Source organism: Aspergillus melleus, assembly GCF_016097325.1.
Source record: "Aspergillus melleus strain CBS 546.65 chromosome Unknown contig7, whole genome shotgun sequence".
NCBI lineage: Eukaryota > Fungi > Ascomycota > Eurotiomycetes > Eurotiales > Aspergillaceae > Aspergillus > Aspergillus melleus.
Window position 1 is genome coordinate 593109 of NW_025763376.1, and position 22363 is coordinate 615471.

General features: G+C 50.9%; 14 protein-coding genes and 1 non-coding gene across 15 annotated transcripts; 9 read left to right on the forward strand and 6 right to left on the reverse strand.

The window, feature by feature from the left end:
- Nucleotides 1-441: 441 nt before the first annotated feature.
- swc5 (putative Swr1p complex component (Swc5)) lies at nt 442-1685 on the reverse strand (the record flags this gene model as incomplete). The annotated part of the gene is made up of 2 exons (XM_046092911.1): nt 442-1165; nt 1264-1685. The coding sequence occupies 2 exons, from the start codon at nt 1683-1685 to the stop codon at nt 442-444; spliced, it is 1146 nt and encodes a 381-aa protein (XP_045948889.1).
- A 1516-nt stretch (nt 1686-3201) lies between these two features.
- On the forward strand, nt 3202-4310 carry LDX57_011166 (uncharacterized protein; the record flags this gene model as incomplete). The annotated part of the gene is made up of 4 exons (XM_046092912.1): nt 3202-3281; nt 3334-3831; nt 3887-4036; nt 4127-4310. The coding sequence occupies 4 exons, from the start codon at nt 3202-3204 to the stop codon at nt 4308-4310; spliced, it is 912 nt and encodes a 303-aa protein (XP_045948890.1).
- A 217-nt stretch (nt 4311-4527) lies between these two features.
- LDX57_011167 (putative DSBA family oxidoreductase) lies at nt 4528-5464 on the reverse strand (the record flags this gene model as incomplete). Its single annotated transcript, XM_046092913.1, has 5 exons — nt 4528-4914; nt 4965-5089; nt 5179-5219; nt 5281-5359; nt 5431-5464. 5 exons carry the CDS (start codon nt 5462-5464, stop codon nt 4528-4530), a joined length of 666 nt encoding a protein of 221 aa, XP_045948891.1.
- Nucleotides 5465-5851: 387 nt separating this feature from the next.
- LDX57_011168 (uncharacterized protein) lies at nt 5852-6274 on the reverse strand (the record flags this gene model as incomplete). The annotated part of the gene is made up of 1 exon (XM_046092914.1): nt 5852-6274. The coding sequence occupies one exon, from the start codon at nt 6272-6274 to the stop codon at nt 5852-5854; it is 423 nt and encodes a 140-aa protein (XP_045948892.1).
- A 1613-nt stretch (nt 6275-7887) lies between these two features.
- On the forward strand, nt 7888-9142 carry URA4 (dihydroorotase; the record flags this gene model as incomplete). Its single annotated transcript, XM_046092915.1, has 3 exons — nt 7888-7942; nt 8050-8129; nt 8207-9142. 3 exons carry the CDS (start codon nt 7888-7890, stop codon nt 9140-9142), a joined length of 1071 nt encoding a protein of 356 aa, XP_045948893.1.
- Nucleotides 8124-10656, reverse strand: LDX57_011170 (MIND complex subunit MTW1). The gene is made up of 3 exons (XM_046092916.1): nt 10344-10656; nt 9937-10263; nt 8124-9868 (listed from the first exon to the last, which is right to left on the reverse strand). Exons 1-3 carry the CDS (start codon nt 10395-10397, stop codon nt 9245-9247), a joined length of 1005 nt encoding a protein of 334 aa, XP_045948894.1. The 5' UTR covers nt 10398-10656; the 3' UTR covers nt 8124-9244.
- Nucleotides 10657-10762: 106 nt separating this feature from the next.
- LDX57_011171 lies at nt 10763-10834 on the forward strand. The gene has a single exon. It is a non-coding gene; the product is annotated as a tRNA-Glu (tRNA).
- Nucleotides 10835-11367: 533 nt separating this feature from the next.
- On the forward strand, nt 11368-11875 carry LDX57_011172 (DUF504 domain-containing protein; the record flags this gene model as incomplete). Its single annotated transcript, XM_046092917.1, has 2 exons — nt 11368-11554; nt 11610-11875. The coding sequence occupies 2 exons, from the start codon at nt 11368-11370 to the stop codon at nt 11873-11875; spliced, it is 453 nt and encodes a 150-aa protein (XP_045948895.1).
- Nucleotides 11876-12150: 275 nt separating this feature from the next.
- On the forward strand, nt 12151-13187 carry LDX57_011173 (MIF domain protein; the record flags this gene model as incomplete). The annotated part of the gene is made up of 2 exons (XM_046092918.1): nt 12151-12570; nt 12657-13187. 2 exons carry the CDS (start codon nt 12151-12153, stop codon nt 13185-13187), a joined length of 951 nt encoding a protein of 316 aa, XP_045948896.1.
- A 251-nt stretch (nt 13188-13438) lies between these two features.
- Nucleotides 13439-14225, forward strand: POA1 (ADP-ribose 1''-phosphate phosphatase; the record flags this gene model as incomplete). The annotated part of the gene is made up of 3 exons (XM_046092919.1): nt 13439-13529; nt 13603-13661; nt 13749-14225. 3 exons carry the CDS (start codon nt 13439-13441, stop codon nt 14223-14225), a joined length of 627 nt encoding a protein of 208 aa, XP_045948897.1.
- A 319-nt stretch (nt 14226-14544) lies between these two features.
- LDX57_011175 (CENP-X/MHF2 family protein) lies at nt 14545-15336 on the forward strand (the record flags this gene model as incomplete). Its single annotated transcript, XM_046092920.1, has 2 exons — nt 14545-15183; nt 15289-15336. The coding sequence occupies 2 exons, from the start codon at nt 14545-14547 to the stop codon at nt 15334-15336; spliced, it is 687 nt and encodes a 228-aa protein (XP_045948898.1).
- Nucleotides 15337-15724: 388 nt separating this feature from the next.
- On the reverse strand, nt 15725-17449 carry DUS1 (tRNA-dihydrouridine synthase family protein; the record flags this gene model as incomplete). Its single annotated transcript, XM_046092921.1, has 2 exons — nt 15725-17221; nt 17282-17449. 2 exons carry the CDS (start codon nt 17447-17449, stop codon nt 15725-15727), a joined length of 1665 nt encoding a protein of 554 aa, XP_045948899.1.
- Nucleotides 17450-17946: 497 nt separating this feature from the next.
- LDX57_011177 (WD40 repeat domain-containing protein) lies at nt 17947-19810 on the forward strand. The gene is made up of 3 exons (XM_046092922.1): nt 17947-18111; nt 18169-18995; nt 19055-19810. The coding sequence occupies exons 1-3, from the start codon at nt 18087-18089 to the stop codon at nt 19679-19681; spliced, it is 1479 nt and encodes a 492-aa protein (XP_045948900.1). The 5' UTR covers nt 17947-18086; the 3' UTR covers nt 19682-19810.
- A 255-nt stretch (nt 19811-20065) lies between these two features.
- RPS25 (40S ribosomal protein eS25) lies at nt 20066-20694 on the forward strand (the record flags this gene model as incomplete). Its single annotated transcript, XM_046092923.1, has 4 exons — nt 20066-20068; nt 20147-20180; nt 20394-20603; nt 20672-20694. The coding sequence occupies 4 exons, from the start codon at nt 20066-20068 to the stop codon at nt 20692-20694; spliced, it is 270 nt and encodes an 89-aa protein (XP_045948901.1).
- Nucleotides 20695-21123: 429 nt separating this feature from the next.
- On the reverse strand, nt 21124-22077 carry LDX57_011179 (putative heme/steroid binding domain protein; the record flags this gene model as incomplete). The annotated part of the gene is made up of 2 exons (XM_046092924.1): nt 21124-21660; nt 21823-22077. The coding sequence occupies 2 exons, from the start codon at nt 22075-22077 to the stop codon at nt 21124-21126; spliced, it is 792 nt and encodes a 263-aa protein (XP_045948902.1).
- Between the last annotated feature and the right edge of the window lie 286 nt (nt 22078-22363).

Here is a 22363-nt window from a genome sequence, read left to right on the forward strand (position 1 = left end):
GAGCGAGGTCTGAGACGCCCTATATATGAATATTGATTGAGGAATCGATGCATCGCCTACAAATGAGGACGATGTTTCCATCACAGGAGTGTTCGAATACCTGACAGCGGTAATAGAGACACAGGGTATCTGGGATTGGCATGTGTTGATAACCCAGGATTGCTTGTTATTTCATCGCAACGACACTCCTGCTGGATCGTCACGAAAGCAATTGGTATAGTATGGTCTAGGCCCTGGATTCACCACACTTGAGAGTAAAATGGACCCGTGCGAATGCGGCCTATATATCACTCGTAAGTCGAGGTTCTACTGCGTGCAAGGATTGCATCAACAGCGTGTTGGGTTTGAGGGCCATATATAATCGACAACAAGTACAGCCGACCAGACCCACAAGCCCGGTGAGTCTGCTTAAAGCGAGTAGAAATAATGACGAGTGACGAATTACCGCCCCTTCAACCGCGCATTCCTCATCTCCTCTTCTCGATTGGCGCCCACGCGGTCCAAGAAGTCCATCCGGCCCAGGAATCCTTCCTTGGCCTTGCTGTGTACCGTAAGCTCGTCCTTGATGCCGGCCTGGTCCACATACGCCGCCCAGTCCAGCCGGGATTTCTCGACGGTGTTGATCTTGGGACCACGGGCGTTCTCTTCCGTCCCGGCTGCCTGTGCCGTCGCAGCGGGTTGTTTCTCCCAGCTCTTCTTGATGCTTCCGGTCGGGTTCGGATCGAAGCGCGAAATTCTGCGAAGCGGTCTCCGCAGGTTCAGCGCCGCTTTCGCATTTTCCCGTTCCGCGTCTGGATCAGACACCGGCACGGTCTCCGCGTCGTTGCCGCTGGCGAGGTAGATTTTGGCCTCGGCGGAATCCTTGGGAACCAGTTTCTCCTCGGTGATCATTTCGCCGGCGAATTTGTAGGTCCGTTTGATCTTGACCATTTCCTCTGCGTATTTGGATTTGGTTTGCGCGGTCGATGGTTCTTCGGTCTGGGGGGCTTGCGTCGATGTCTTGTTCGCGTCGCCATCTGCTGCTTGGGGTTTTGTCTCTTGTGTCTCATTCTCGGGAGGTTGTGTTGTGGATTGTGTATCTGGCGCGTTCATTTTAGCCCATAGGGCGTCCACGTCGACTGTCGCGCCGTCGATCTTCGCGAGAGGTTTTCGCTCTTCTTCCTGTCTGAACACGCACAAAGTCAATACCCATATACTTGTAACTCGCTCATCGCGAATCAACCCAAACCAGGCAAGAAAAGGAGAAGGCCGGAGGATACATACGTGCGCATCTTCATCGCTCTCGTCCGAACAAATCCCCCCGGTCCACCCTCCTCATCATCATCAAAATCCATATCGTCATCGTCATCATCCTCGTCTTGTGCACCGCCACCACTACCACCTTTCGAGTTCTTCTGCTTCTTCCCCTTACTCTTCAGTTTCTTCGCTTTCGCATTCCGTATCGTCGCCTCGTCGCCGGACCCTAACTCCTCATCATCGATATCTTGTCGCGTCCCCTTCTTGCGTTTCTTAGTCGCCGGCTCGTCGGTCTTTGCCTCGTCGTCGTCGTCGTCGCTATCGGATGATGAGAGTCCTTCGTCATCATCTTGGCCTGCGGCGGCGGCGTCGAAGTCCTCGTCTTCTTCGGAGTCATAGTGCTCGTCTTCGAGATCGAGGTCTTGGACGGTCGCTGGGTCTGCAAACATTTTGGCTCGGGAGCTTAGCTCAGAGAAAAGAGGCTGGCTCCGTGACTAGTTGAAAAGATGTTGGGGGGGGTTGGCCAAGGGAAGGTAGAAGATGGGTCACTGAAGATAGATATTCTGCCGGGCGGTCGCGAAAGAATTATGTGGATTATAACATTTAGAGGAACCAATCATAGATAGCAGTGACATTGAGGAATCAGACTAACTGGATACGGTGGGTATAGTATAGTATAGGCACCACCTGAAACCCCTCATGTTGGCAGCCTATTTGCATCCTGCGTTCTTAATATCAGCGCTGTTAATTTCTCGCTCAAGTGCGGGGATCAAGAAAAAAGGGGGGGCCTAGACTGCCGAAATATTGGCGGACACGAGCAAGTGATGCCGGTGTTACTCTATAGCACCGTCTACTAAGGTACCTTACCTATGAGCCAACTCGATCTGTCGCACCTAACAGCTGTCAACTTCGAAACAAACAATCGGCCACAGAATTATGGTCGAGCTTTCTGTCAAAACCTGTTAAAGTTCGAGAAGTCGTCGAATAAATCACACCGGATCATGTATGTTCTATGAATATTCTCTTCCTCGTTTCTCCCGTTCATCTTACAGCCTCTTCTCTACATCCCGATACGGCAAATCAAGCCATATTGCAACCTGTAACTGACTGGCCGAATCAAAGCTTCACCCCTGTCCAAGGCGGCCGTACACAAGCGCAAGACCAGAATCCGTCCAGCAATCACCATCTAGCAATCCCCTCCGCTTCCAATATCCGTTCAAACATCTTCCGCTCCATCTGTCCTCATTTCTGCTAGCGCGTCTGGCCAGAACAAACTGCCACTAAAAGTCAAGCTTCGGTGTCACAGGCGCTGGGATCAGTCATCCAATGACACCATTTGACGCGAGGAACCACGGGTTTGGAAGCAGCAGTAATCACCCTTGAGCAGGATCGGGTTCCAAACCCCTGCATTATCGGTTTGAGTTGTACCGATGAACCATGGTTGGGACTTCCATCCGCCATGTCCAGACTCCAGAGCCCCCTGATTCTAGGTCATGCCATGGTCATCTGGGTAGCATCGCGGTTTATGATATACATCTATGATTACTGGATCGGGCTAGCTCCACGAAGTGCCTCGCAAGCAAGAACAAAGAAAACGAAAGCGTGCGTTTACAGGGCTTGTTACTGGAGCATAGGACATTCACCGTTGCATTTGGGCTTTGCTGTGGCGGAGGATCAGAGTGGTTATTGGGCGGGTTACATGTCCGGGGTATATTCGCTTGCTTGTTTTCTGTTTCTCCTGAGTGATTCTGCCTACTTGTTGAGTTGTGAGGTATATAGTCTGTTCGTTCTCACTTTGGGGGTTGTATCCCTCCTCTATGCCGATATTCTTCACATTGACTGTGCCTATATAACAGTATGGCTGATAATTACTACAGTCTTGAAGACAGTATCGCACAGCAAATCAATATCATTCTTTTTCAGGACCCTGCAAGTGACGACGGATTCATGTTTCATCCAAGCACCATGGAACTGTACGCCGAGTGGCTTCTTGAGATTGCGGCTCCTGAAGCTCTGATTTATACCTTTCTCAAGGCTTGTCAAATGTAAGTGTCGTTGTCTTTGAAACCCGGCTGTCCCTAAATTCCGATTTTATAGCTGGTTTTGCAAGACAAAGAGTCGAGACTTGCTTGAGCAGTCTTGTGAGGTCACCATGCGCACGCTGTACCAACTTGAGGACGGGCCGGAAAAGTTGAACTTGCAGGCCTGTACTCTCAGCACTCAGGCTAAGCTCGCTGATATTATTGGGGATCATACCAAAGCAATCGAGCTCATCAAGGTGGCCTGTGCAATCCGGATGCAGGAAACGCCGCTTAAGAAGGCACAGGTATACGGCACTGTGTGCAAAGTGGGGCATTATCATTACAAAGCATGCCAGTACGAGGAGTCTGAGAGATGGTACGAGCTGTCCGGAGCATGGTGGCAGTCGTTGATAGAAGATGGGGACGAACCTCGCGGTCGCTTGGCTCCGCACCTCGTGATGTATGGCTACTGTTTGTTGCGTCTCCGCCAGTTCAACAAAGCGCAGGAATTGTTCCTGAACCTGATACCTCAATTGGCATCCGAGGGACCCTCCGGCTGTAATATGTTGGCCCTGTAAGTTCAGCGAACTCACGGCACTTCCGGGGCTAATGATGCTACGCAACTTTAGGGGATGGGTTGGATTGGCGGCAGCGGAAATCCACCAGCAAGACTATGATGCCGCCGAGATTCATTACATTGAGGCCGAAAGTGCCTTTTTCGAAAAACTGTTCGCGGCCGATATTTCCAGCTCGGAAAAAAATGTTGCTGAAACCGGCATGTGAGTAGCATGATTCCAGATACTATCTGTTGAGCCCATAGACATCTGAAGGCTAGACCAACTCACTGATAACTGACTGAGTTGACACAGCAAACTCGTTCGCCGTCGTTTGGAGATCACGAGGGCACAGCGGGCTGCCCAACACATTGACGCCTTGTCTGAGATCGCTGAGGCTGTTTCGCAGCTTGATCTTGCAGATTGCGAGGTTGGAGAACGAATGCTTCGGGAGACGACTGAAGGCTCCTTTGATGTTGAGGAATCAAATGCCTGGTAAAGGCAAGTGAGACGGAGAGGAGGTGTGCGATGGTATCCAATGCCTTTTGCAAATGCAAATTGTATGACGAACCATCTGGTTATCACGAGTGACTTGATGATAAGAAAATTCGGGACAATGTTTAGATCTCAACTCATGTTATTTGTTGGATTATAACCCTTGGTGACTCAACTAAATGTAATGGACAGTATGTAGCACCCCAAGATCCAATAACCTTTTAAATACTCGCCCTCAACTTCAAATCCTGAAACGGCAGGTCCAAAAAATCCCACATATAATGAAACCGATCACTCCCAAAGAACGGCTCCCCCTTTCCTTCCCCATTCACCACCCAAAACCACGGACACCCGAACGCGCCCTGCTCCTTTACGACACGCTCCGTCGTCGCCGCCAACTCCGCCTTGATCGCGGGACTCGCGGCGGCGGACAGAATGGCTTCAACGTCCGAGGTCGAGGAGAATGTCTTCGACAGGGCCGTGGCGAGGTTTTCGGGTTTGGAGATGTCGAGATGGCCGTTCCACATCGTGTCGAAGCAGCATTGGAATGCTGATTCGAGTTTCTCCTTGGGGTGGGCTTGCTTGATGTAGGTGAGGGCGCGTTGGGGCTGGTTTTGTTAGCCATGTAGGACTCTGGGGTAGGGAGGATAAAACCTACCAAAAGCGAGAGAATCGGGAAGAATGATGGTACTTCGAAGTTATGTCCAAAGTATTTCTGGGCTCGCTGGCCGTCGAACTTGGAATAAGCAGCTTTCGCAGGTAGGGTCCATGGGGGTTTGTTTCCTGATGTAATTGATTCGCCGCATTAGATTCTCATAGCCCGAACATCTTTCAATCGATTAGTTTGATTCAAAAGGAAAGGAGAAACGAACCGCTGCCCACGTTAATGCCGCCTAAGAAGACGGGAATGTACCTGAAAGATGAAACATCAGCAACATGCTCTTTTTGATGTATGGAAAGGGCAAAAAGCATACTCGATATCGACACCCAGATCCGCCAGTGCAGCTGCATTCATCTGTAAATAGGAGAAAGCATAGAAACTGTACGGTGAAACTGTTTACGCCGAGACTGAGCATCAGTAATCTCACAAGAGGCGCTGCTGTCGATGACGTCAGAGCGCTTACCACAGTCAAGATAGCACTCGATCTTTTTGCCCATCTTCGAATTTGTGGACGGTGGACCGAATTCTGGTTAATAGCGTGGTTCTAGATTGATCGTCAGGGAGATGTGGTGAGTATTTGTATCCGGGGTGGTCGGCGGGCACGACTAATCTGTGGGGAAGCCGAGGACCGACGGGACTGCCGGCGACGATGTATCCAAAAGTCAAAAATGTAAGCAGAGATATCCAATAAACTATCATTAATAAAACTAGTACAGCATGTTATGTTACTGCTCAGAGTTCTTCGGCCCGTCATTTCAAATACAAAGAAGAGAATACACGCTCCTCTCAACAAGACTAGCCAGAGGGATAGATAGGTACAGGGAGTTGTGACCATAACCTCCAGGGCTCGGTCGCTCGTACATCTTCAGCAGCACATATCTTCCTCAAGTGCCCGGATACTTGGGCACCATTTCCACCTTCTCTGCTTGAGGCATATCCTGGCCTCGCTGTTTCGACACATTCCTTTCAAACCATATCCCAGCTCCTACCGCAATCCCCATGGCGATTTCCAATCCAACAAGCAGTCCCATCATGATAAAGGCGGCCCTAGTCGTTGCACAATCCCGGGCAAAATGGGACGGCGGCGTAGCGATGGTGTTATTGGGGTTGATCGAAGGGGTCCCTCGCACGCTCTTCCATTTGCATGTCCAAGAGTGAAGAGTCTCGTGACGAGCAAACCCCTTGGGAGCCGACGAGCTTGGCAAGTGAATCGCGAGCACAATTCCCACCAAGGCCACTATGAATCCGGAGATAGCGACAACGGCTGCAAATAAATTCAGACGTCTTATATGCGATCGGGGCTGCATGCATTGTTAGACCAAATATATGAGAATCTGCAGGGCAGAATGCTGAACTTACCGAGGGTAGAAGTGTCGTGACGATGTACAGGATGGTTTGGAATGCGACCACACACCCACAAGAAAGCAACGCAATTGTCGGGCGTAAATCGAAATTCAGAGGCCACAGGAATAGCCAAGACCTCTCGAACGCGGATGTTCTTCGATAATGCAGTAGAGGGACGGCTTCGCAGCCAATGATTGAAACAGAAACGCCGAATATCGCAGCAGAAAGCCCAAGTCTAATCCAGTGCAGGAAACGAGCTCGCTTAAGAAACGATGATTCCTCCTCGGCAGATGCACAGGATACGGAGGCATGGTAAGACCCTCCAAATGAAGACACAGAATCCATTGTCGGGTTAAAAGAGTTTTTGTACAAGCCGGAAAGACGCATTCCTGAACCAGGCAAATGTTGTGATCAGAAACAAAAGAGAGAGATTGTAGATTCACAAAGGCAGTTCAACGGCACTCGAACAGTAGCAACACAGACAAATGAACGTATTTGGGCCAGTACTTGCCGGAAATACTGGGCCAAGTTTGGACTGATGTCCGTGGAAAGAATGGGATGGTGAGCAAGTGAGCAAAATGGGGGAAGGGGGAAGATATAGCAAATAGAGGTCCAAAAAGTACAGACTCGAACAGACAGCAAACACTCAGGAGAACATTCAGGTCGCCGATAGTCAGGCCATAAGCACACAGACCGAGTTTGATGTATTTTCAGACACCCAATAAAACCTTTTTCCAGCGAAATCATTGATTCTGCAGGCCACACAGGGTACAGGGCGCTGGTTCGCACCAATCCCTGCTAATGGACTAAGCGCCGAGGTCTCCTGAAGAATTATTCTTCGGGTTGGACTGAACCTTGTCGATCCAGGCGCCTATATTCAGGGGCTGGCGCTTTCACAGAGCGAATCAGTCCGACCGTCTGATTAACATCACATATTGATCACGTTAATCTCCGCAAAGTTGCGCGTGGTGGTCAGCTCGTCTCACGGCACCCCGGAGAGGGTCTAGGCCAGCAAAGTGGGTGACTTCAGCTAATAAGATATCAGAGACTCCTGCCAATTATTCTGTCTTTATCAGTCCTTTATTCAGTTTGAATCAAGTGAAAGATCAATTCTGATTGAAACCTGTCGCTGTTCATCGGAGATGGTCCATTGGAGTAGTTCTAAAAGTGTTTGTCACAGTAGTGCATTTCATCGTCCTGGCTATTCTGCTTAATTATAGACATAAAAAGCGTCGAAGGGTTTCACTTTGAGCAACTTTAGATTGAGCACCTCCAGAGATGAGGAAGAGAAGAGAAGAAGACAAAAAAGCACGAAAAGACGGCGGGAAGAGACACCAGATCCCGTGACATCATTCCCCCGCGTGACCAATCAGCAGTCCAATTTGGCTCAAACCCCACGATAATAAAAAAAAAATATCCGCGGGGAAAAGACGATCGACTTGTTCTGTACTCAGCAGCCACTCTATCGCTGACTCCATTCGACCCGTTCAGGATTGGTTGGAGTGTTGATTCATTTTCTTTATATCTTACATTTTCTGTTTGACTCTGGGATTCTAGTCCCCCGTCGATTACCGTCATGCCGTTGTCGCAGCTGCAGGGCATCAAACTCCCCGCCTCGGCGGACTTCCATGGTATGTTGAGACATTGAGACATTGTCGCGCCACTGTAGCAGTCCGTCAATGCATTCGATTCATACCAATTCCGCCGTATGGAACTGCGCGCTAACAATTCGGTGAAGTCCATCTTCGCGATGGCGATATGATGGAGCTGGTGACCCCCACCATCAGACAAGGTGGTGTCAACACTGTTTTTGTCATGGTAAGGGCTCGCTTCTAAGGAGCGGTCCGATAAATTGCTACTCTGAAGGTCTTGTTAAGATAACATGGTCTCTCTAGCCAAATCTTGTGCCACCCGTCACTACCGTCGACCGTGCTCTCGACTACAAAAAGCGCCTGCAGGCCATTGAGCCTAACGTAAATTATCTCATGTCCTTGTACCTCCACGAGACGGTGACTCCTGAAACCATCGTCGAAGCCAAGAAAAGAGGCGTCACCGGTGTCAAGAGCTACCCGGCAGGCGTGACGACCAACTCCTCCTCTGGCGTAGTGGACTATACCCAGTTCTATCCCGTGTTCGAAGAGATGGAACGTCAGGACATGGTCTTGAACCTCCACGGTGAAGTCCCTTCGACGGGCGACGTGACCGTCCTTTCGGCAGAAGAGCGTTTCCTTCCCACGTTGTTGCAGCTACACGAGCGCTTCCCCAAGCTCCGGATCATCCTAGAACATTGCACGACCGCGGCTGCAGTAGAGGCTGTTAAGAAGTGCGGACCCTCGGTGGCTGCCACACTCACTGCCCATCACTTGGCTATCGTTGTCGACCACTGGGCGGGAGACCCCTTCTGCTTCTGCAAGCCTGTCGCCAAAACGCCTGCCGATCGCGATGCCCTTCTGCGAGCTGCGGCATCTGGCAACCCCAAATTCTTCTTTGGCTCCGACAGTGCGCCGCACCCCGCAGCCTCCAAGCGAGGAGGAGACAAGATTGCCGCCGGTGTTTTCACCCAGCCATACACCACCCAGCTCGTCATCGACGCCTTCGAACAGGCCGTTCAGAATGGCGTTCTGAAAGATGAGGACATTACCCCCGAAATCGTTGAGGGTTTCATGAGTAAATTCGGCCGTAACTTTTACGGCCTTGGAGAGGAGCAGAAGGAATTCCTGGTCCTCGAGAAGAAAGAAGAGAAGATTGCAGATATCCTCCAGTCAGGAAAGGTGGACGTGGTTCCGTTCAGAAGGAACCAGCAGACGTGGAGCGTAACCTGGTCCACATAGTTTCCTAGTGACATTTATGTCAATCACTGTCGCTTCAGATGGAATAAGAAAAGTTGACGATGTTTGGCCATCCTCCAGTGATTGGCACGGCGGCAACGACTGTTAGTCGGACTTTTTGTCGCCCTGGCTTAGCAAGCCTGTCACGGCCTCAAGTGCCTGTGCTTCTGTAATGCTCATCTTTCGTCCTGCGATCACCGGGTTGCCGTCACTGCCCACGGCAAGCTGCCCGGCTCGCTCCAGGTGCAGTCTAATCCGGCTTTCAATGTATTCCCTTCTCTCATCAGCCTTAGACTCCTTCGCAAGATCCACCGATTTCGGCAGCGCGGCCAACTTGGGCCGGAGCTGTGCAAGCATCGTCTTGAGCGCAGGGAGTTGAGAAACGATGAAAGTCGTATTCGTCGTGAGGGGCGTATGTTGGGTGTTAGAACCTGCCACACCGACCCGCAGTTGCTGAGCAGCGGGGCTAGCTGTCAAGAACGACAGATCCAAGTCTTTGCTGCTAGACGGCGCAGGCATTTCTGGCTCGCCCTCCACCTTTGTCGAACTTGCCGCCTGGGTCAAGCCCACAGTCGACAAAATAGACCGTAGCTGAGAGATAATCGCATCATTTCGGGCGCACTCTTCTTTCATTGACCGGTTAAGTTTCTTAGTCTCCTGGAGCTTTTTGCGCTGAGCCTGGATTGTCTCGGGAGTTGGCGTGTTTGGAGGGGGGTTGAGGTCAAGATTCTGCATAATAAAACAGCGCATATTAGCATCGAGCGCGGTCGTGTGAAAATCGCAGCCGAACCCCGTACCTGATAATGATTCAACCGAATCCACCCCAGAAGGTCATCCTCAACCCTGAATGTGTTTCGCAGCACGATAATCTCAAATTTATCGAATGCCTTGTCGACGGTAGCCTCGAGAAGGGTCTCTAGTTGATGCAATCCATTTTCAATCTCCAGTCGCGCCTCGGGATAAACAACGGTGCCATCCTCGTCGGTGTCGGGGATGGTGGAACCGTTGTTCGCATGAGAAAAGCCCAATCGTTCTGGAGGGGTCGAGAGCAGGCCAGATTCGAGACTTGAGATGGCCTGATATATCAAATTGTTGATGGAGTTGATAACGTCATCTATGAGAGACTGCGTCGCGTTAGCTGGGAGAAGCCAGGAGGTGAGGGGCAGGCGCATGTGTCCAGGCAATTACCGGCCGGAAGACTCACCAAAGGTGTATAGCTGAAGTGCTCAGCGAGCAAAGAATTTGTCGCGTCGTTCATCGTGATAAGATGGCGGGACTATCGCGCATCTTCAGTGCAGAGTGAGGGAGGTTGAACAGGCGAACTTTCGTTGCGGGAGACGCGTTGCGCGGGAGTAAAATAGTTGACCTCCAACTTCCTGGACGCGGAATACCGACCGTTGGACTAAGACACGCTAGAATCAAGCTGTGGAGCAGCCATCGGAAGGGAGATGCAGATGAAAGAAATTTTGGACAGCGTTTAATTATCTTTTCCAATTTTCTACAATCATAAGTACTTCGGTGGAGCTAAACTGCATGTTTTGAGATTATAGGCATGCGTTTCCCTGGCGTTAACCTTTGGGCCTGGCTTATGATGTCAGAATTGGTGATTGAATTCAACAACAATCCGATATGGTGTAGTGGCTAACATCGCCGTCTCTCACACGGCAGCCGGGGGTTCGATTCCCCCTATCGGAGATTTCTTTTTCGATTTTTGCTTTCCTTCGCTCGTATCATCCGTTGCCTCACTAATTTCCCCTTTTTTTTTGCTTGATTTTTATTTTCTATTTTTGTTATGTTTTCTCCTCTTTAGCTTCCAGCCCCATCGCCCGTCGACCAAATGAGTCATAGCAGCCGGTCGTCGGAGTCATCAAGAACCGTGCACCTTCCTTTGACTCATTCGGCCAGTGCCTCGATTTGTCCTGTACCACCTGCCTGTTGAATTTGGGGATCGCTTCACGGCTGACTTGCGCAATGTCAACATCCAGTTTGATGCAGCCCCGCCAGGACTGGATGAATGCTAATCTTTGTTTTGGTGCCTCTGACTCCTCGTTGATCACCATGTAACCCAACTAGGCTGAGGCTTGTTGTTTGGGAAGCCTTCAATTTGAACTCAGTTGTAGAGTCCAGACTAACGTATAAGTATCCTGTACTTCTGAATCAATTGCTCTTCAACATCAATCTACCCTTTTCCAGTTTGTCACTATTTGAAGCTTGAGATATCACCCACCATGGCGTCCGGAGTACCTACCCTAGCCTCAGAAGAGGCCCTGGATCGCGATCTAGCTGTCCGTGATCTTCAAGATAACGAAACCACTGCTCAAGAAGAGAAACATGCTCCCATTGAAACGCCCCAACATGTCACTTCAAGCACGCAAACACCGGCATCGATGGAAAACAGGCTTCGTCCAGCAACGGGTATTCGTTCTATAAGCTCATTCTGAGGTCTTGGTTACTGACATAGGCAATGCAGACATCATTAATCGCATCATCTGGGATTCCAATTATGACAGTGCAAACTACATCATTGGATATGAGGACCGGTTCGAGGGGCGCTTAGAAGTTGGCATTGGCTCGTGGAAGAGGGAATCAACGGACGAAGAGTTCATCCCGCAGCATCGAGTGCTTTACATCAAGCGCAAATCCGACGGAGAGATTATGTGGGATCGAAGGCGGCGGATTGACAAAGTGTTCCTCAGTGGAAATTCGGCTTTTGACTTTTTGGCCTTTCTGAGCTGAGCATCTGATCATGCCTTTGTGCACGCTTATACCCAGCCTTGCATACCTTATCTATCTTTCTCTTCCTTAATTGTATCAAGTTGGTAGGAACAAACATGGCAGGCACGGATGTTCGTCCTTTCTTCTTTGGGAGGCTGCCTCGCATCAGGAAAGTTAGCTCGGCAGGCAATCGTAACACCGTAACAGCGTGTCAAGCAATTCAGCTCTAGTTCTCTTCTTCGCGTTTTAATTCAGCAAACCGTTCGAGTCGAACCGTTTATCAGCAGCTCCCGAATATGGCGCAACGACTCCGCAAGCTCGACTTCTCGCGCATGAAGAAACGCAATCATTCGAGCACGTCCTCTGCGAGCTCCCCTACAGTACCGGTTCTTGAAACACCTGCTGCGTTCTCGGTTCAAAGTATCAACCCTGGGCCCGCCGGTAAGCAGAAGGCCTTTTTCGGTAAACCTCCTGTTAGACCATCCGTTTTCGTGGAGAATATCGAGGATGGGGGAATGGATGTCTCTGTTGTTCCTGGTCGCTCCTTGGACGGCAAGACTGGCCTAGCCAATACCGATGGTGAAGAGGAGTCGATATCGCGAGCAAAGACCCGCTATTTCGAGGAGTTCTTCGGCACTGGCAATCCTCTAGCATCCCCAAAGCCTCGTACCATCCAGGAGGATATCATAGTAGTTGAGATCAAATTGCGCACACGGGTGAGGACTTGTACTTGCTTGTTTCATGACATGTCCTCATCTATTTTGGGTAACAGTATGATACTGTTATACTGACTATACATTAGGTCAAGGACGACGAGGAGTTTGCTTCTTTGTTAGCGTCTCGGATGGCCAGCATCTACCAGAAACCGGACGGCCAGTTCATGATCAGCATTCAGCAAGATTCACGCCTTTACATGGGCACTCCCAGGTTTCCCGCTTACTTGATCAAGATCTTCGCGCTGCCACACCACATAGGGCCAGCCACCAATCTCCGCTGCACCATCCTCATTCAGGGGCTCCTCCAAGAGGTTGCCCTCATTGGTCCGAACAGAGGCGTTGTTCTATTCCTTCCTACTCTCGAAGAGAACCTTGCAACGAACGGTGCCACCATGATGGGTGAAATCCCGCGACTGGATCGCCCCAGTTCCGAGGAGCAAGATCGAGGAATATTCAGAAGCATTACACGGTCTCTGAGCAGACTGAAATCTAGTAGCACTCATAGTGCACCTGCTTCAGAGGCAACAACTTCTTCATGGACTGGGGTAATGGGGCATGCGAGAGAGGAGAGCGCCATTAGGGATGATCTAGCTCATCCAGTCGATGGCAGTGTGTGAATGAGATGGTCGTGACTGTTCTGCAGTACCTGAAAGCAACCATGGCAGTACGCAGAGTGACTAACCAGCTTCGGTCAAACGTATGGTTTACGGGAGGACGGGCCTCGTTTGTTCACTTCCTTTCGCATGTATTCTTAGCAACTTTTAGCCAACACCACCTCCCAAGTCTCGCCAGGACAACCCTCTAGACGTTGATAACTACAGTCACAATCCAATCCAAGAATTTTCAGTCATTCAAGCTCCTTGGCACGATGGAACAGTTCTATTCGACTACAGTTAGTAGCAAAATAGAAGAGAGGGAAGGTAACCTTTTCGACGCTCCAGATGGAGCAGCCTTGATCCGTACGTTTGCCCGATCAGAGAACATGGTTATTGGCCGTGGGATTGCTAACTACTCGCTTGACTTGTGTACTAGATGCCTGTAACTGTCAAGGTTGCTGGAGTGCTGGTATTGCCAGAGTATTTAGAACCAAGGTGAGTGAGTGGGTTGGAAGTGAAAGTTGCATCAGATCCTCTTACTTGAGCCCACGGTCGCTGACACTGTCCCTGGAATGTGATCAGTATCCTGCTGCATATGCCATCTACAAAACACACTGCGAGAAGCTGATGAGGTCTCCCAAAATCACCACCGCCCCTCCTGCCAGCGGTGGAATGAGGCCCGATGACGATAACCTGAGAACCCGAACACTTCTGTCGCCTGAGGGGACTACGCTCATCATCCCGCCTCAGGAAAAGGATTACGCAGGACATCGCGGCACCAAGAAGCACTGGATCGTTTGTCTTTTTACTTCGCGCAAGTTCGGAAGGAAAGCTAGTCCTCCTGACGTCATTCTCGCGAACACCGAGCTTGCTGTTATGGATATGAAGCGGCAGCTTGAGGAGCTTCGGATCGATGAGTCGGTTGAAGTGCCGATCAGTGGACTTTGGTCGTGTCGATTTAACTCGGGGCTTTTTCGGGTTGACTGGAGTCTGTCGCGTAAAATCTTGGAGAATGCAGGATTGGATGTTGTTGTTGTTCGTCCTGAAGGCGAGGAATGATGTAGGTTGTTGATGTGATGGGAATATCGTCGGGTTCTATATTTTGATGGGAAACAACAGACTATGAAGAACCTGAGATGGGAACGATTATCTCCCAGAACAAGGATACCTACTCAACGAATCAAATGCGAGTATTTCAGCCATTCTACATAGCAATTTCTAATATTGCATAAATCATCAATAATCGAGCAGCAATGCAGCTATAGAGCTGGAATCACCTGACTTCGCGTCGCGCTCCGTGTCGAGCGATAAGATTAATTCCTCTCAACAACAATCGCTCTCTAGCTTGGCCATCAATCACCTACCAACGTCACCCACCATGCCTCCCACGAAACGACCGCCCCAAAACCAAAGGCAACGGCCTTTCAAGGTCCCTCGTCGCCAGACATCCCCCGAAGCTGGACCCTCCAATTCATCGAAACCTAAACCCAAACCCAAGACGACCACGAAATCCCCCAAGAATGCCACCGCCTCGTCCTCTAAATCCAAACCCGCCTCATCCTCCCGCAAGAATAACTCGCGCGCAGACTCTAAAAGTCCCACCCCGTACGACGACGACGCAGATGCCGCCGCTGCAGCCGCCGCCGCCGCCGCGACGGACTCCGAACTAGGTTCCGACGCTGGCTCACCCTTCAGCAACCGCAGTCGCAGTCGCAGCGGGAGTCGCGAGCGATCAGCCTCCGGCGAACCAGACTTTATTCTCGCGGAGATCACCAACGGCAACGCCGCCGAAGAGTCCAACGACGTGACTCTCGCCGAGCCCGAGATCCCGCCGAAGCTGCTGACCCGGCTGCTACATACGCACTTCCAGAACCCCAAGACCAAGATCGCCAAGGACGCCAACGCTGTCGTCGCGAAATACATGGATGTCTTTGTGAGGGAGGCGTTGGCGAGAGCGGCGTTTGAAAGAGCAGAGGTTAATGGGGAGGGGGCGTCGTTTGCGGATGGCTTTTTGGAGGTTTGTTCTTCCCTTTTTGGCCCTTCGCAATTACTTCCTTTCTACTTTACTGGGTGTAAGGGGGGATGGTGGTATATGGATTTGGTGCTGATGAATTATATCTAGGTCGAAGATCTCGAGAAGATGGCGCCGCAGCTTGTGTTGGATTTCTAAGGTTGGGTTCGAAAGCGATATAAATATTGGTTGGCGTGTTTGCGATATGAATGGAGTTGTAGGTATGGTTCTAGGGTTTCGGGCTGATTATTTGCTTTTTCTTGTTCAAGATACCAGTAGTTGTCTGTTGATGATACTATGACTCCAATACAATGGTTTGTATAGGAAGACGGTTTCCTTTGATAATGTGGAATGTACTTTTGATCTAATATTGTATGCATGACTGGCGTAAGCTCTATGTACTTTAGTGTATTATCATTGCTTCCGGCAAGTAAGTTCAGCAATGAGATATTTATAAGCGCAGGTTCCCCACCGCCCTGTACAAATCAACGCAATGTATGAGAACTCCGAGAAAGGCAAGAAAATAGGAGACCGAGGAAGGCCTACTTCAACCGCTAACCAAAGGATCCGGCGTTGCCATAGCTGAAGCCGGAGCCGACTGTTGAGGCGTGGCATCGGATTCGGTAGGGGGGTTCGCTTTCTCCGAAGGTGTTTCAGCTTTAGCATCGCCGTCTGTTGTAGACTTCTTTTGTTTGGCAGTGAGGGCGCCGAGCTCCATGGCTTCTTCCGGCAGGGGTCGGATGTGTGGCTGACAGATCCAATAAGGCCTACCATATTCAGCAATTGTCGCCTTAGACCCTTTCAGATCCTGATTAGGGGGTTCCTCGAAGCGTTCGGGGAATTGCTCATATTCTTTGAGGCCGTCCTTAATTGCTGCCTCGACAAGAGTGAGAACGTGCTCGAAGGCGGGCATGTCGCCGGGTCGTGACCGAGCGAGTGCGTCTCGGACGTTGGTGTGCTTAGCAACCATGGGACGGAGGAGCTGGAAAAGATGCCCTTGCATCACGCCCAGGCTGGGAGAGTTCACTCTCTTCTGTTTCGACCGGTCCTTCTTTTCCTTTTTCATCTCCTTCTTGAGTTCCTTCTTTTGCTTTTTCTTGGGTGGGCCTTCGGTGACTTCTTCGGTGGCTTCTTCAGTAGCTTCGGCGACTGCTTCTGGGGTCTCCTCCACGGGATCTGAAGGGAGGTACAGGGGCTTTCTCTCCGGAACCGGCTGCTCGAGAACATATTTGTAGATGATGTCTAGATACCGGCGCAGCATTGCGTCTATCCGGTACCCACCTTTGCCATTCCTGCCACGCCAGTATTCCCGCGTCTCGCTGCCAACGGGGGGAGGCTTGCTGAAGATCGCCGGATCTGATAGGTTGCCCTCCGCACTCATCACTCCGTCCGCACCTGTGGCTTCGAGACAGCGTTCCAGGTCATCGTGGTTCAAATTGTTTCCATTCGCAAAGATCACCGTCTCCGCAGGCAGGTTGTCTCGAAGGTAACGAATGTAACTCCAATCAGCTATGCCCGTTTCATGGCCCTTCTGCTCCCTCCGGCGACCATGGAGTGTGATGATGCTTGCGCCAGCCGATAGAATCATCTTCGCATACTCTAACGTCTTCTCCTTTGTCTCCAAAATCCGGAACTTGGCGGTGACGGGTATCGAAAGTTCAGTGTGTAGTCGGTTGATCAGTCTATAGATGAGATCCCAGTCCTCCTGGAGAAATGCGCCGTAATGGCCCTTCTTCGCGATTCCCTGGGGACACCCGAGATTCAGATCGACGGCATCACAGTATGGCTCCGCATACCGCGCAGCTTTGAGGAGGTCATCCGGGTCGTTTGCGCAGAACTGTACGAAAAGAGGCCGGTCTATGGCAGGGTTTCCATCGAGGTACGGAGCGCCAGGGTTTTGATCGGTCTCGTCGCGCGTGGGCCGGAAGTGTTGTAGACGGATGCCGGGCTGCTCGTGGAACAAGCGCGCATGGTACATGGGCGAGTAGGAGAGGAGTTTGGGGTCATCGGGAGGCATGAATGAACGAGTAAGCATGCGCCAGGCCTGTTGTCTACGGTTAGTCCATTAGGGTATACAATCTTGTAGAGCGTAGAGCGCGCTGACAAATTCCGAACGGTCTACCATAGGAGCAACGATATACTTGGGACTGCCCAAGCTCTCGTAGAAAGCTCTTCCTAATAACTTCTGCTTCGGCTCCGGCACTGGGACCGACGGCGCATTCTGCGCGTCCGCGCGAGCCTGCGAAGTGGGCTGCGCTTCTGAAACGGCCATTTTTGCGAGATTTGAGTGTGTGAATTTGGGTATGTGACGCCCCAACCACGGGGCAAGAAACCGAAAAAACCCTATTGTGACAGAATAGTACTGAGCCGGGATAAGATGAATTGTAATTGCTCGAGAATCGCAATGAATGACCGCCAAATGTTCGGATTGCGGGCAACTTTTTTCGACGGCGATTATCGCGGGGCGGAATAACAAAGCGCCGCCTTATCTTATCGTCGGTGGAAATTAATTACATCACTGGCACAGGAGAAGAACCTAAAGACGAAGTGTAATTGTAGGAGATGACATACCTCCTTGAGATTCATCAATCTGCCAAGGGCCTTGAAAGGGCTGATGGCGGTCTCAGTCTCTCGTAAGACCGAAAAGAGCGACTCTGCGAGAACTGACTTGTATACGTGATTATGTAATCTATCAGAGGCTTGGCGCGGTCCATCAAGAAAACAAGCCATGGCAACAGCGCTGGTCTTTGATACCTGAAGCTGCCCATCTCCTCGCCCTGGTGGCCCAAGAATGCATGTTGTACTTGAACATGTGTGAACCAAAATCGCTTCTATCTGTAAATATCCGTCACTCTCCTGACAGCAGCCACTGAACTGCCTGCTCTATTCTCACCAGAAGATCAGCGACAATGGACTCCACCGGCGGAACTGGGGGTAAATCTCCCCGTGTTTGTTGAGTTGGGACCAGCGAATTGCTAACAATCTATGCAGTATCGGCATCAATTTCTCTCTCGGAAGATGGGGAGTTTGTTGCGCAGCTAAATGCAAAGGAACTCGTCTTTCACCTCAATCCGACATCTTCCGAGTTCCAAGATGTACAAATCGTGAAGGTCAAAGAAAATCTACCCAAGTTCCTGAAGGTCTCACGAGCCACCAATGGCCAGTCTCCTGGTGTGCCTATTCCCGAAGGCAAAGACCTTTCGAGGCAGCGAGTGTTATATGCAAGCGATACTCGTGTCCTGGTATGGCAGCTGGAACCAATGCAACTGCATGCAGAAATCGATAGCATTGAACCCGGCGCCACAAACGTTGACTTTGGGGGCGATGAGAACGAAGTCATAGTATTTCACGCGTTCAATGCGAAAGTCTCTATACATGGCTTGGATTCAGGCTGCAGCCAGGTCATCAAGTCGCCCAAATTTTCACACTACAATGGTTTCGGATACCGACCGAAGACGAGGCAATTTGCCATACTGCTCAAGCCTGATGCTGTCGATGTGCTAACGATTCACGAATTTCGATCATACGAGCTGATAGGCCGGGCCAATCTACCTACGGTAGATGCCCAAGGCATGAAATGGAGTCCGGATGGCCGATGGATAGCTGTTTGGGACGCTGCGAGCGCCGGTACAAAAGTCCTTATATTTACCGCCGATGGACAGCCTTTTAGAACATACACTGGCCCGCCTGGTGTCGACATGTCCTTCGACCTTGGTGTCAGGAACATCGAATGGGGCCCTGCTAGCAACAACGGGTCTTCGGAATTTCTAGCTGTCGGAAAGGTCGACGGGACTGTTGACCTTCTCAAAAGCAAAACGGTATGTAGCCGTCTACCTCTCGCTGTCTCATTGAGCCTAGACTGATCTTACGAAACTAGTTTTCTTGCTCGATGACACTGTCGCACACGCTCCAATTGGATCAGAATACTCCTAGCATCTGGAGGGAGCGGTTTACGACCGTGGATGGAGATCTTGAATATAACGAATGCTCGGGGTCTTCTGCATTTAGTGCGATAGGCGAGCCCACTGGGCCTCCCCGGGGAGTCACAATCATGGCGTTTAGCTCCAGCGGGAATTTACTCTGCACGGTCGATCAGTCTCGGCCTAATATCATTTGGATCTGGGCTCTGGAGTCCACGGTAGTCCTTCTGTCGGCCCTCGCCCACGAACATCCAGTGCGACAAGTTGTATGGCATCCCTCGAAGCCCGAGTTTCTTGTCACCACAACAAACAATACAGGCGCTGCTGTGCGGCACTGGTCACTTGACCGACAGCCTTCGATCGTCCGTATACCGGCTTCTAGAAATGATGCCGGACGCTACGATGTGAGATGGTTACCTCGAGAGCAACGCGGCCAATCGATCTTCTGGTTTGGGACACCAGATGAATACGTGCTTGGATATATCGAGGACGAGATTGGCGTATCGCAGTTCAAAGTTCTCAAGTCTATCAGTAGCAACCTGAGGCTACCTTCCGGCAACTACGGGGCGAACATGAGCCGATGATTATGGATCTACGCCGAAGACGAGGATGTGATGTCTGCATTTCTAAATGTCATGATATTATGATTTGATTCCACCGAGATAAACGAAGAATATGCACAACCTAACCTGTAAAGGAAGATAGAGGCCGTAGTAACAAGCTCTGTCTACCTACCATATATGCTGCCTGGGGCATCCAAGATATAGTCCCCACCGACCAATCACAGGCCCACCATCCGCCAATGCTAACCGAGCCGGCGCCTGAAAAAAAAGGACAGCCAGGGCTTAGGGTTCAGACACACGTGACGCCACCCTCCCCACTCGAATTTCGCACTTGGACTCGCACCCTTCTGGCCGTTGCTTTGTCGCGCAGTCACATCCGTCGAACAACCACACTAGATCTTCAAGATGGTGAGTGATGGTCCTCCTATCCAGGCGCATCGAGACGACTCAGAAATGATTTGGTTATACTAATATCGCATTTTTTAGGCTCCCGCACGCAAGAAGTGGTCCAAGGGCAAGGGTATGCAAATCACCACCATTCCAACTTTCTCTCCCCCCATCGTCAACTCGATCAACGGTTCCCTTTCGATTGTGAAAAATGAGCGAAAAGAGTTTTATCGCCTTTCTCGACAAGAAGGGGAACAGGTTTCTGGATTCGACAAACGATGATGGAAAATGAAATGGATTAATTCAGGACTCGAGTGACTGACGTTTTTCTTTTCCCGCCGCACAGTTAAGGACAAGGCCCAGCACGCCGTTGTCCTCGAGAAGCAGACTGCCGAGAGACTTAACAAGGATGTCCAGTCCTACCGTCTCATCACCGTCGCCACCCTCGTCGACCGTCTGAAGATCAACGGCAGCTTGGCCCGCCGGGCTCTTGCTGACCTCGAGGAGAAGGGCCAGATCAAGAAGGTTGTCGGCCACTCCAAGATGAACATCTACAGTATGTTGCACCGGATCACTTGATATTCGATCGGACCATTTTCTAACCGGATACTTTTCTCGTTCTAGCCCGCGCCGTCACCGCCGAGTAAACGTTTCCTTAACCAGTTCTTTTTCTCGCGGTCCCTTTTCACTTTGCTACGAATGATATCTCTCAAAATTCGGAAGTTTGGCTGGGCGAATGATGTATAGTGGTTCGAATCAATCAATTTCGGAGTGAACGAACAAAAAGTCGCGCTACAGGACGTGCCAAGTAAAACTATGATCATAAACTGTATTGAGTGAACATCCCGATGTCAGTCTCAGGCGGCTCTTCCGTCTGTTCATGAGCTAGGATATTCTCTGGGAGACGGATGCGTAGGCATATATCTTCAGCAGTATGGAACGAACATACTCCGGCACGTAGACAATGTACACTCTGAGCTGTGCCCAATCCAAACCGAGAAACGATAATCCATGCGGAATACTATACTATACATTGCGGCCCCAAACCTAACCTAAACATATCTATAACCCCGTCCTTAGTTCCCCTGCTTCTGCTTCTTCTGCTGCTCCTTTTGCTTCTTCTTATTCAGATTCTTCCTCTTCGGCCTCTGCTGCTTCGCCTGCTCACAAAGCTCCCTCTTCTCCTTCGGCAAATCCTCCAACCCCACGACCTTGCCCACCTCGAAATACTTCTTATGGTTGCGGAAGAAATTCTCCCAGTGCTGCACCTGCTTCTGCACCTGGTTCCGCGCCATACGCAGGTCCTGCTCCCGCCGCGTCTTCTTCTCCCCGCTGCTCAGCGTCTTCTCTTCCTCGGGGTCGTTCTCGATCGGAATGAACATCTCCTCCACGCCGGTTAAGTCGGCCGTCGTGTCTTCCTGGAAACAGCCGGTTACGAACGCCCGTGTGGCGTCGCGGCCGGCGAAGACGTTGTAGTGGCCGCCGGGGCCGTAGATCATCGGGTTCGCGGACACGTCGAAGATGCTGCCGTTCACGGCGAGGTAGATCGGGAGGGACGGGTCGGAGCCATCGTGGGAGGCGAGTTGGGAGGGGGTTAGGTAGAGAGGTCCTTGCTGAACGGTTTCATGCGATGGTTAGTATGGTGGTATGATGATGATGATAATGACAGCGAAGACGTAGTCGGTTTCTCTCCCGACCAATAGGAGGAACTCGAAGACAAAACATCTCCCGGAATGGAATTTCATAAAGGGCCTTGTTATCTTGTCCTAACATACCAGATATCGCATCAACACCGGCAACCTGGTATACCACGGCCGATACCCCCACAGCAACGACTCGGACGAGGTCATATAGTACGAGAGCCCGCAGGAAGCTACCGCCAGCGTGAGCACTAGTCGCAGGATATCCAGAACGCCGATGCCTCCGGCTTTGGAGGCGGCTGCCTCATTGCGACGTCGCGGGGCGGCCGGGCTGTCATTTCCGGCCTTTGGTTTGGCGGATTTGGTGTTTCTTTGACGGAGGTCTGACATGGTGGATGTCAGCCTGTGTAGGAGTTGTGATGGTGGGGAGGGAGGTGAGGAGGATTTGTTTGAGAGAGAAAGTGAGGGAGAGGAGGGAGGAGGGGCGGCGGAGCTGTTTGTAGATTGACTGATTAATGCTAATTTGCGTAGAGGACAGCTATCATATCGATCGATTTGATTGCTACCGAGTATGTTCCGCGCGTTCCATTCAGACTAGGTATGCAGATGGTGTGACATGTCTAGTTTCATGGCTATTGTCACTTCTAGCCTGTTTCTTTGGGCGCTAAGAGATCTG

Excerpts from the sequence above, each read along its gene's own strand:
- LDX57_011170 (XM_046092916.1), bottom strand. The coding sequence starts at position 10,397 with ATGAACGACGCGACAAATTCTTTGCTCGCTGAGCACTTCAGCTATACA. Across the intron at positions 10,264-10,343 it reads ACTTCAGCTATACACCTTTG|TCTCTCATAGATGACGTTAT; the intron begins GTGAGTCTTCCG and ends AACGCGACGCAG. Across the intron at positions 9,869-9,936 it reads TTCGGTTGAATCATTATCAG|AATCTTGACCTCAACCCCCC; the intron begins GTACGGGGTTCG and ends TTTATTATGCAG.
- LDX57_011177 (XM_046092922.1), top strand. The coding sequence starts at position 18,087 with ATGGACTCCACCGGCGGAACTGGGG. Across the intron at positions 18,112-18,168 it reads CTCCACCGGCGGAACTGGGG|TATCGGCATCAATTTCTCTC; the intron begins GTAAATCTCCCC and ends CAATCTATGCAG. Across the intron at positions 18,996-19,054 it reads ACCTTCTCAAAAGCAAAACG|TTTTCTTGCTCGATGACACT; the intron begins GTATGTAGCCGT and ends TTACGAAACTAG.